At 50.1% G+C, this 12,448-nt stretch overlaps 1 protein-coding gene across 1 annotated transcript in view; it reads left to right on the top strand.

The window, feature by feature from the left end:
• LOC146194488 (solute carrier family 22 member 7-like) overlaps window positions 1–12,071 on the top strand; it is a 31,560-nt gene extending 19,489 nt beyond the window's left edge. The window contains exon 2 of the mRNA XM_084596572.1: window positions 10,593–12,071. Coding sequence (XP_084452698.1) covers window positions 10,593–12,071 — 1,479 coding nt within the window. The remainder of the gene's footprint in view (window positions 1–10,592) is intronic.
• Window positions 12,072–12,448: the final 377 nt, after the last annotated feature.

The following is a 12,448-nucleotide window of genomic DNA, read 5'->3' as shown; positions in this document are numbered from 1 at the left end:
GACGCGCGAAAGCCGCAGCGTGGTGAACGACCCCCTGCCATTGACGCGTACCTGGCTGAATCATCCGGAACGCCCTACAACTACTCGCGGTCGCCTTCACCGGGCCAATACTCCTCGCAGACACGTGGTAATGCCGGCCTGACGCGGGTCCGCTCCCCTAGCCCCCATCGGGAAAACTAGACGCGGCAACCTTTGGAGGGAAGGTTGCTCATCGACGAAATTCTCAAGCTCCTCCACCGCTGCAACCGGATGGCCACTCCGTTTTACGACGACACGACGCGCCCCACAATGATCCGCTGCCTCGGCGCTCCAGTTCTCCGACGACACTAAATCAGCTAGTACCACACCGCAGCCGTGACCGGACCCCGCGACGTTCCGGTAACACCACAGCCGTAACCGCCGACCTGAACATTTCAGTGGACGGAACCGACGTGACAGCGCTTGTGGATACCGGCGCCGATTATTCTGTGATGAGTGGGCCTTTCGCCGCCACTCTGAAAAAGGTGACTACACCCTGGACAGGCCCACAAATTCGTACCGCCGGAGGCCGCTTGATAACGCCGACCGGTACCTGCACTTCTAGGGTAACTGTGCAAGAAGAAACGTACTTAGCAACCTTCGTCGTACTTGTCCAGTGTTCCCGCGACGTCATCCTTGGCATGGATTTCTTAGCAGAGAATGGAGCCGTTATCGACCTGCAGACTAAGTCAGTGACCTTATCGACTGAGAACGCAATACACAGTGCTTCAGAGCGACCGACAGCACTGCACATCCTTGATGATCACGTCACTATTCCGCCCCGTTCCAGCGTGATGACGTCTGTGGCTGCGAATACACTGCGAAACTTTAAAGGTGTCGTGGAGAGTAAACAGATCTTACTTTTCGAACGCAGTCTTGCTGTAGCCAGAGGAGTCGTTCGCCTCGAAGACGGCAAAGCAGACGTCCTACTCAGAAATTTTGGCGGTGAGCACCAGCATTTAAGCAGTGGGACTGTAGTGGCCCATATTTGCGGTATCACGCATGTTCGAAAAGCCTCTGGACTTGCGACGCTGTCATTTACCGAAATGGAGAGGCCTACCACCGATTTACACTTCGACATTAACCCTGCACTTTCTCAACTGCAGCATCGCCAAGTGAACCAGCTCCTCCAGCGCTATCGGGCGACCTTCTCCAACTCTTCACGTGTTGGCAGAACCGATCTCGCCAAGCATCGTATTATTACGGATGATACCGTGCCACCTCTCAGACAGTCACCTTACCGAGTGTCTCCGACTGAACGCGCCGCTATCACCCGCCAAGTGAAAGAGATGCTTCGCGACGATGTCATCCAGCCCTCGCGGAGTCCATGGGCTGCACCTGTCGTTCTCGTGAAGAAAAAGGATGGTACACTGAGGTTTTGTGTGGATTACCGCCGGCTAAACAAAGTTACAAAGAAAGACGTCTATCCCCTGCCACGTATCGACGATGCTTTGGATCGTCTCTGCTCCGCGAAATATTTCTCTTCAATGGACTTGAAATCCGGATACTGGCAAATAGAGGTAGATGAGAGGGACCGCGAGAAAACGGCGTTTATTACTCCGGATGGGCTCTACGAGTTCAAGGCTATGCCCTTTGGTCTCTGCTCTGCTCCGGCTACTTTCCAACGGCTTATGGACACCGTACTTGCAGATCTCAAGTGGCAGACATGTCTCGTTTACCTTGACGACGTTGTGGTCTTCGCTCCAACGTTCGAGGAGCACCTTCGGCGCCTTGAAACTGTTTTGCAAGCCATAACATCCTCTGGCCTTACGTTAAAGAACGAGAAATGTCATTTTGCTTATACGGAGCTCAAGTTCTTAGGGCACGTCGTAAGCCACGCTGGTGTCCTGCCGGATCCAGAGAAAACGACAGCTATTGCCAACTTCCCTCCGCCCAAAGACCAGAAAGCTGTTCGACGATTTCTTGGCTTATGTGCCTACTACCGGCGCTACGTCAAAGATTTCGCTCGACTCGCCGAGCCCCTAACACGTCTGACAAAGACAGACACGCCTTTCACTTGGAACGCACCACAGGAACAAGCATTCAAAGAGCTTCAACGCCGCCTACAAACACCTCCCATATTGGCTCACTTCGACGAAAACGCCGACACGGAGCTTCACACCGATGCAAGCAACATAGGCCTGGGCACCGTTCTAGTTCAAATCCAGGGCGGCCAAGAACGTGTAATCGCTTACGCCAGTCGCTGTCTATCTAAAGCGGAAGCGAACTATTCCGCAACAAAGAATGTCTAGCCATTGTGTGGGCGACGTCGAAGTTCCGGCCATACCTTTACGGGAAACCATTCAAGTTAGTAACTGACCACCATGCCCTATGCTGGCTTGCAACCCTAAAGGACCCTTCAACCCGTCTTGTAAGATGGAGTCTACGATTACAGGAATTCGACATAACTGTCACATACAAATCTGGCCGTCAGCATTCGGACGCAGACTGCCTCTCACGGGCCCCTGTAGATCCCCCCGCAGATGAAATTCCTGATGAGGCCATACTGCTAAATGCCATCAGCACAGAGTGCCTCGCTGAAAGACAATCTGCAGATCCTGAACTTCGTCACATCATGGACTATCTAAACGGTGCATGTACAACCGCTCCGAGAGCTTTCAAGCGTGCTCTGTCATCGTTATGTGTGCGCAATGGTGTCCTCATGAAGAAAAACTTTTCCGCCAGCCAAACGCCGTACCTGATTGTTGTACCTATGTGTCTACGTGATGAAATCTTACAAGCTTGCCACGATGAACCAACCTCTGGACATTTGGGAGTCACGCGCACGCTTGCAAGGCTCAAGGAAAAGTACTACTGGCCTCGACTTAACTCAGACGTTTCACACTATGTGAAAACGTGTCGCAACTGTCAGCGTCGTAAGGTGCCGCTGACTAAGCTCACCGGACTCTTGAAGCCAATAGACCCACCGTCGAGGCCTTTCCAGCAGATTGGCATGGACATGCTGGGACCATTTCCCCTTTCACACTCCGGTAACCGGTGGGTCATTATTGCCACGGATTACCTTACACGATACGCGGAAACCTCCGCTCTACCCAACAGTACTGCCTTAGAGGTTGCAAAGTTTTTCATCAATTGCGTTGTCCTGCGCCATGGCGCACCGGAGATTTTGATTACTGACAGAGGAGCCGCATTTACAGCCGAATTGCTGCAGCAGATTTTAATTCACAGTCATACTGAACACAGGAAAGCAACACCTTACCATCCTCAAACGAACGGCTTGACCGAACGCTTGAACAAAACACTCGCTGACATGCTCTCAATGTACGTCGACGTAGAGCACAAAACGTGGGATGAAGTGCTCCCGTACGTTACCTTTGCATACAATACAGCGGTCCAGGAAACAACGAACATGACACCTTTCCGTCTGGTCCATGGCCGCGAAGTGACCACAATGCTTGATGCCATGTTACCACATCTAGACGACGGCAACCAACAACCAGATGTTCACACCTTTCTGCACCTCGCCGAAGAAGCCCGTCAGCTGGCCAGGCTGCGAATTCAGAATCAGCAACGCCGCGATGCCCAGCGATACAACCTCCGACACCGTGACGCCCGGTACACAGCTGGAGACCGCGTCTGGGTTTGGTTTCCTGTACGTCGACGAGGCCTCAGCGAGAAACTGCTGTGTCGTTACTTTGGCCCGTACAAAGTGGTAAGCCAAGTTGGGGACCTAAACTATGAGGTTGTTCCTGATGGATTTAAAAAGTCCCGACGCTCCACGCTCCCGGACGTGGTCCACGTGGTCCGCCTGAAACCGTATTACGACCGATAGTGTTGACTCTTTCTGTGCGCGAGCAACTGCCCTTCGTGCAATGGTTTTTTCTTTATCTCTACCCACACTCCCAGCATCGGGACGATGCTTCTTGTACCCGGGGGGCAATGACACGCTGCATTCTTTATTTTCCCTCTGTGCTGATCGCGAGCGTGTGCCTCCTCGAGGCGAAGAAACCGACGTTCGTCTCCTCGAGGCGAAGAAACTGAAGTTCTTCTGTCGAAGCGGGCCTGCTAGTTTTCCTGCCGCACTGTGACTTCTGTTACTCCTGTGTCCCGCGGTGACTTCTGATCAGAGACTTCACACCGTGACAATATCACATCCTGGGATATGTGCAAAGAGAAACTTCGCGATCTATTCGGCAAGCCGATCGGACGCAAGCTCGGCGCACAAAAAGACCTTGCATCCCGTGCCCAGTCTTCCACGGAATCATATTTGTCGTATATTCAAGATATTCTAGCCTTATGCCGAAAAGTGGACAGCGCCATGTCCGAGTCAGACAAAGTTGGTCACATATTAAAGGGCATTGCAAACGATGTTTACAATCTGCTGCTTTGCAAAGACTGTCCGACGGTCGACTCAGTCATCCAAGTTTGCCGGCAGTTTGAGCAAGCAAAACACCGTCGCATTACTCCCCGCTTCGACCGCTTGCCAAATACAGCTGCTACGTCTTCGTGCGAAGACAGTCCAACACTGCAGCAGCCATCGCTGCCTTCAAACTTGACCAGAATTGTTCGCCGAGAGATAGAAGCTATGGCGCCCGTTGCGTTCGCTCCTCAACCGGCAGATGCTACTATAGCTTTAATACAATCTGTCGTTCGCCAGGAGTTCGCAAATGTGGGCCTCAACGCGAACGTGGGCTTCAACTCTGGCCAGTCTTCTGCACAGCCCTCGTTCCAACTTAATGGACAGCCATCTGTCCAACCCACCGTTCCGGTGGTAGCAGCTGCGGCTCCAACTGCGCCCTTGCCGACGCGATACCGCTACCGCTACCGCAATCCGGACGAATGGCGAACCTCGGATGACCGACCGATCTGCTTCACCTGTTCACGTGTCGGCCATATTTCTCGTCATTGCCGCAGCCGTTGGATTCCGCCACCTCGACCCCGATACTTTCCAGATCGCAGCGCCGAATATCCACACCCAAACCATTTCCGGAATACTCGCTCTCGTGACTTTAACTCGCCAGCTCCGCGCATGTCCAGCCGCTCACCGTCGCCTCAGACCAGGAGGTCCCGCTCGCCCCTACCTCACCGTCCACCATCTCCTCACTTCTCTGGCTCTCTTCCGGAAAACTAACCAATGCAGCTCCCGGAGGTGATGCTGCATTGACGACCCGGCCCGAAAATCCTCTGCTGACCCTCGCTAATCGCCGCAACCTTCTAGACATCTGTGTGGATGGTGCCCCTGTTACTGCCCTCATTGACACTGGTGCCCAAATTTCAGTCCTCAGCTCATCCTTTCGCCGCCGTCTCAAAAAGGTTGTCACACCCGCCGCTTCATCCGCCGTTCGTGTCGCCGATGGAAGCGTCGCTGCCGTCGTGGGACTGTGCACTGCGCGCGTCAGTATTTCCGGTCGCACTACCCCTGTCCTCTTCACTGTTATCGACCGCTGCCCTCATGACGTGATCCTCGGCATCGACTTTTTAACGGCCCATTCTGCCCTGATTGATTGCTCAACTGGCCTTCTTCGCTTAGACCTGCCCTACTGCCCCGAAACCAGCGATGTCAAGCCCCGCCTCCGATCCGCCGAATTTGTTCGTCTACCACCCGAAGCTGCTATTTATGTTCCGCTGGCCCCGTTCCCCGCAGTTCCTGACGGCACATACGTCACCTGCCCAATTACCGATGTTGTTCTACGTCGCAACATCATACTCCCTCATACCGTAGTGACTGTCACTGCTAACCGCACCTCTCTTCCCGTCCTTAACTTCAGCCGCTCGACCCAAGTTTTACCCCATGGCATCGCACTTGCTGATCTGGTTCCTTTGGCGGACTGCGAAGTTGCTGCTCTAACGCCTCAGCATCTGTCGGAGCAGCATATATCAGCTTCACATTCGAACCTCTTTTCAAGCATGGTATCTGCGGATCTGCCAGATGACCAAACCAGAGCAATCTCCGACCTTTCGCTGTCGTACGCTGATATATTTGATTTCGGGGACCGACCATTGGGCCAAACATCCGTTGTGACCCATCGAATCAATACGGGTGATGCCAGCCCCATCCACAGACGACCTTATCGTGTTTCCCTTACTGAGCGGCATGCTATACAGAAAGAAGTTGACAAGATGCTGACGCAAAACATTACTGGGCCTTCCTGCAGTCCCTGGGCGTCCCCTGTCGTATTGGTCAAAAAGAAAGACCAAAGTTGGAGGTTTTGTGTGGACTATCGCCACCTTAATCAAATAACAAAGAAAGATGTTTACCCTCTTCCACGAATTGACGACGCGCTTGACTGTTTGCATGGTGCCAGCTATTTTTCTTCTATTGACATGCGTTCAGGCTACTGGCAAATTGCTGTCGACGAACGGGATCGCGAGAAAACCGCATTTGTCACCCCCGACGGACTCTATCAATTCAAGGTGATGCCATTTGGACTCTGTAACGCTCCTGCGACATTCGAGCGCATGATGGACTCGCTCCTCCGTGGCTTCAAGTGGAGAACATGTTTATGCTACTTAGATGACGTCGTAGTTTTCTCTCCCACGTTCGCAACCCACCTTGATCGACTTTCTACAGTCCTGGCTGTTTTTCGCCGCGCCGGTCTTCAACTGAACGCCAAAAAATGCAGCTTCGGTAGGCGCCAAATCAAAGTCCTGGGTCATTTGGTTGATGCAAATGGTGTACAGCCCGACCCTGACAAGGTTCGAGCCGTGCGCGAGTTCCCCACCCCACGTAGCTCAAGTGACGTGCGAAGCTTCGTTGGCCTTTGCTCCTACTTCCGCCGCTTCATTCGGAACTTCGCAGACATCGCTCGTCCGCTTACCTCTCTTCTGAAGAAAAACGTACCTTTCACATGGGGTTCTGACCAAGCCTATGCCTTCACGACGCTTATTTCCACCCTCACTACACCACCTGTTTTGGCGCACTTCGATCCTTCTACACCTACCGAACTGCGCACCGACGCTAGCGGCCATGGTATTGGTGCTGTCCTTGCCCAATCCCAGCATGGGTCCTCCCGCGTCATTGCTTATGCCAGCCGCCTGCTTTCGTCCTCTGAGCGCAAGTATTCAATTACAGAGCGGGAATGCCTTGCACTCGTTTGGGCGCTGACCAAGTTTCGCCCTTATTTGTTTGGGCGGTCCTTCTGTGTAGTCACAGACCATCATGCTTTGTGTTGGCTGTCCTCACTTAAGGACCCCACTGGCCGTTTAGGTCGCTGGGCCTTGCGAATACAAGAGTACGAGTTTACTGTGGTATACAAGTCCGGCCACTTACACTTACACTTAACAATATATATATATAGGAATGATGTGAGCGCTCAGCCGAGTGTCGGCAGTGCCCTAAACTGTAGACAATAACCGTATAGCTTAGGAAGGCGACCAGTAGTTCTAAACAGTGCAGGTAAAACGAAACTGAAAACAAGGCATTGATATGATGAACAAGAATACAGACGGGTTATATCAGTTAATCACTGAATTTGGTACACCAGCAGGGAATTATCACAGGATTGTGTTTGCTATGTCTGAATTATTAAACCTTATTTTCCTGTGTTCATAAGGCAGCCATGATTTCAGACTATGCATTACATGTGTGTTGCGGAACTAAAAGTTCCAATATCACTACAGGACCTGCAGTGGAGAAATGCGGAAGGCCGAGCGTTGCCCCTTTTCGAACACTAGCAGCGTTCCGTTGAGCGCGTGAAAGTTCACTGGCATTCTGTAATTGGTTTACAGGAGAGGAAAGGCGCAGTCTCTGTCACATGTGTTTCTGTGGACATGTGAAATCCCTCGGAAAGGTCAAAAGTCAAATCGGCTTCAGATATCGTTTTTTTTGTTTGTTTTTAATAATGCGGTTAGTTGTGCTGCAAGACTAAAATATTGGAGCCTCCACGTTTCAGCCTATGGGGCTGAAACATGGAGGCTAACCAAGAGGGTTCTACTTAAGTTGAGGACAACGCAGAGGGCTATGGAACGAAAAATAGTAGGGGTAACATTAAGAGATAGGAAGCGTGCCGAGTGGGTCAGACAAATAACATAAATTAATGTCATTCTAGAGGAAATCAAGAAGAAATTGGCGTGGGCAGGGAATGTAGTGCGAAGAGAAGATAATCGATGGTCGCTTAGAGTAACAAACTGGATTCCCAGGGAAGGGCAGCGTAGCAGGGGGCGGCAGAAAGTTAGGGGAGCAGATGAGGTTAAGTCCGCAGGGGTCAAGTGGATGCAGCTAGCACAGAACCGGGTTAATTGGAGAAATATGGGAGAGGCCTTTGCCTTGCAGTGGGTATAGTCAGGCTGCTGCTGCTGATGATGATGACTAAAATATTGTTCTTTTTTCGAAAGGTGATCTGGTAGAGCGCGTTTCATCCAATCTGAAATTTTGTGGCTCGGCTGCTCAGTCGGCTTGGGTTCGGTGTCAAGTACCTTTCTTTCTAAGGCTTTCATCTCGAAGAAAGCCGAACACTACGCCACGGGATAACTTAGTCACGTCGCATTTGTATGTGGGTTGAAAAAAAATGAATGGTAATTCCTTTACAGACATACCAAATTTGCTTGCATTATGTGACAGCTGTCATAAATTGTTACATTGAAACACCAGGTTGCGTGTAAATAGCCCTGGGAGTATGAGGAACTGCATACTGCTAATTTTGAAGAAAATAGGTAACGCCAGAAATGCACTTAAGGTTAATTTTACGGACGAAACAATCAGAGCATTGAAATGAAGAACATGCTTTCTGGCTCATTCTGGTAAAAAAATATTACTTACTTTTTGTATTTGAAATATTGGTCTATGTATTTGATTTCAATAAATTCAAACATTCATTATTAATCATTTAATGCACAGAGTCGTCAAACATGAGGTGGAGGCCCGACGGGTTTGATGCTTAGCAGAAGGCTCTGGATTAACGACGGCCGACTAGGGCTCTTTGCCATGCACTTATATTACGCAGCATTCGGAGGTCATTGCATTTGGCCTCCACTGAAAAGGAGCAGCCGCGATCTGGATTTAACAATGCTATTTTAGTCAGTGGTTGCGACTGTAGGAAGGACGAAATGAAAGTGCACTGCTTGCCAAATGGCTCTAGCTGAGCGGCCACCGCTGGCTCGTGCGGCCAGAGGAATATTCGAAGGAGCAATGAAGAAATAAAGAAAAAGTACATGGAAGAAAAACGACGAAGAAAGACTCGCGCCGCAGCCGTTGCCCTCCGCCACTGAAAGGCAGTGAGTGCAATGGCGGCATGCAACAGATGCAATAGACCGATAGAAGAGTAGCCTCCGCCGAAAAAGGCCAATTCAAGCTTCTTTCCAGCCTCGGAGGGCCGGGAGCAGTCACTATCTAGCTCTACAAAGTCATACTTGTCAAACAAGGAGCTATACATGCGGTCAAATTGAATTATTAGTAATCAAAAGACTACTGAACACCTTAGAATACATCTCATTTTTTAGTGCAGAGTTTAATTTCTCTGCTATCAGTGCTTTACGCCGAGATGTTTCTTTACGCTACGAGCGAACCGGCCTCGGTGGCTCAGCGATTGACACACTCGGCTGCTACCGGAGTAACAGGGTTCGAACATGACCGTGGTGTCGTGTTTCGATGGCTGAGATACGCAAAGGCGTCCGCATGCTGTTGGATGTCAGTCCACGTTAAAATATACCGGGGGCACTTAAGCCTCTTTATGTGCGGCAATATGATAGGACTTCTCTATTGGGCATGCAGGGGCGCCACAGGTGTTACTGACAAAACCGGATATGTTCGGCATGTCTGGGCATGGTGTGGTGACATCTATTCTACATTGTGTTATGAACGCAACCACTGTAACCATCAATATGGTTTTCCATGACACTGATTAAATGACTATGACCGGCCATGGCTTAGTCATAGTATATTTCATAGTCATATTAATGGTTAGTCATAGTCGTAGTCGAGGTTAGTCACAGACAGCATAGTCATAGTTATTCACAAACATAATTACTGTAAATAGTTAGCCATAGTCAAACTCATGGTTAGTCATAGCCATAGTCATAGCCAGTGACACTCATGGCTTTATAATCATAGTCATCATCAGTAATAATCATGGCCATAGACTAATTGTTACTATAACTGACCATGAGTGCGGCCAATCATATCTTTGACTAACCATTACTATGACTATAGCTTTGGATTCCTATGAATAGGTCTATGTCTTATCGTGGCTATGAATAATAAAATCTTCACTATCATGATTATTTATCAGTGATTGATTTCATTATCGATCTCTTGGTGACTGACAGGTTCCAATGACGTTTTCTGCCCACTTTATTACATGAAGCGTGATGTCAAGTAAATGGTATCGCATTAAGAGTATCCACGTGGTACTTATTTCGTAGCCTCTATTATGGTATCTCTGTCTCTTTCTCTCTCTCGCTCTCCTTTCACTTCTATCGCACTCTCTTTCCTTACAGTGCGGCTCACGTGTCCGCCGAGACGAGTGATATATACTGCGTCTTTTCTTTCTTATAAACAAAGCTAATTACATGCATCTTGATGTCAACAGTCCTCGTGGCTAAGACCCTGACCGTAACTAGCCCATCTCCCCTTCCTATGCTTGTAAATGCCATTGATTCTCTTTTTCTTTCTTCAGATAGAAAACGAAGAGCGCCGTGAAGTTCCCTGCGAGCGGTGGGACTATGACATCAAGCGTCCAGAAGACAGCATCGTGAGCTCGTGGAACCTGGTGTGCGGACGCCGTTGGCTGTACTCCATCTCCTCGTCAGTTTATATGCTGGGTCCACTCATATTCATGCCGATAGTTGGCATTGCGTCAGACCGCGTGGGACGCTGGCGGACCCTCATGATATGCGGCTTTGGCCTGCTGGTAGCCACCCTGAGCGCTGGCTCGTCTCAGTCCTTCCCGGCGTTCATAGTCGCGCGGTGCGTCATTTCCGCCATGTGCAGCGCGGTTCACCTGCTGCTGATCATCCTGCTTTACGAGGTGACCGGCGATGATAACCGCCCTCTGTACATTCTGCTGGCCACGAGCGTCGGATCCGTGCTGTCTGAGTTCATACTATTTATCCTGGTCGTCTTACAACCGCGCTGGTTCCTTGCTCAAGCAGTAATCGCGTGCGTTTCCGCGTTCTTAGTTGTTTGGTGCTACTCCCTCTGCGAGTCACCCGTTTGGCTGCTTGACACGGGAAATATTCGGCCTGCAGAGAATATTGTAATCCGGGCGGCTGCAACTAATGGCCTAAATGTGACAAAAGCCAGAACCACTTTCAGGGAGCTAAAGAAGATGCTAGAAAAGCAAGAATCGGCTTCTGCGAACACCACCACGAATATGGAGACCAAGGTCAACACCGGTAGTTTTCGCCGACGTGCCGCTTCCGTACTAACTTCTTGGTTCGGCGTAAACTTTGCCTTTTACGGAATTGGCTATATTCACGTAACACACTCTGTCTACTGGCCATTGTTTAGTTACGTGCTCGAGGTGCTGCTCTATTTTGCTGCCTACAAATGCATCAGCACGCGAGGCCAACGAGCGGCTCTTACCTTCACGCTGATCATCCTCTGCGTGTGCAGTGCAGCAAATACGGTGTCCGGCGAATGGCGTATTGATGCTAAGGTGCCACTGGCGAGGATGTTAGTCGTCATCTCATCAAGAGTAGCCATGAGCGTCAACATCGGCTACACGGCGGAGGTGTATCCAACCATTGCGCGAAGCCTGGGCCTCTGCATTTCCTACTCTGTGGGGCGAGCAGGGGCACTGCTGGCCGCGGTTATCAGCAACAGGTCATATGGCGAGGACAGGAGGACGATGAATATCTTGATGACGGTACTTACCTTCACAAGTTTAGTCGCCATTCAGTGGCTCCCGGAGGTGTTCATTAAGAAGCAGTCAACTACTGAACAAACTCCTTTGAGCGACGAACAGCGAAAGGAGGCCCTGAAGGCGTCTCTGGCCCATGGTGAAACGGAAGCCAAGACCACTAACGCAAAGAAGTCACGTCGCCACCGCAAGACAGAGGCAGGCTCGAAGGAAAGGGGCAGAGTTGGCGTTGGGCTCAAAACATCGCATGTATCGTCTGTGTCTGCGTCGCCTGTGCCATCCGAATCTCCATGAACTCTGACATCACCAGCATCCCGTAAACAGCAGACTAATGCTAAAAACTGTTTGAAGAAACTATACTAATATGTAATAGGGTAGGGAGGGGGACGGATATATTGTAGCTCACCATAATGAGCGCTTACTATTTGTAGCCGATGTTTCCAGACATGCTATGCTCTTCGCTTCAATGACAGTTCCTGGTTATTGAATTCATTTCTCTCGCTTTGTACGTAACTGCCTTATCTTCTTTCTTGATAGAAAAATATTTTTTTAACTCCTCACAGGCTCGTATGACAGGATAATATGTTAGAAGTTTTATGTTAACCGCAATACTTAATGGCGCAATATTAATAAAAAAGCATGGATGCTCTTTCAATTTGGATGTTGCGAAA

Source organism: Amblyomma maculatum, chromosome 3 (genome assembly GCF_055883805.1).
Source record: "Amblyomma maculatum isolate TAMU_Amacu chromosome 3, ASM5588380v1, whole genome shotgun sequence".
NCBI classification, from domain to species: Eukaryota; Metazoa; Arthropoda; class Arachnida; order Ixodida; family Ixodidae; genus Amblyomma; species Amblyomma maculatum.
Note: the sequence above shows the minus strand (reverse complement) of the source record. Positions and strands in the feature narration are given on the sequence as shown.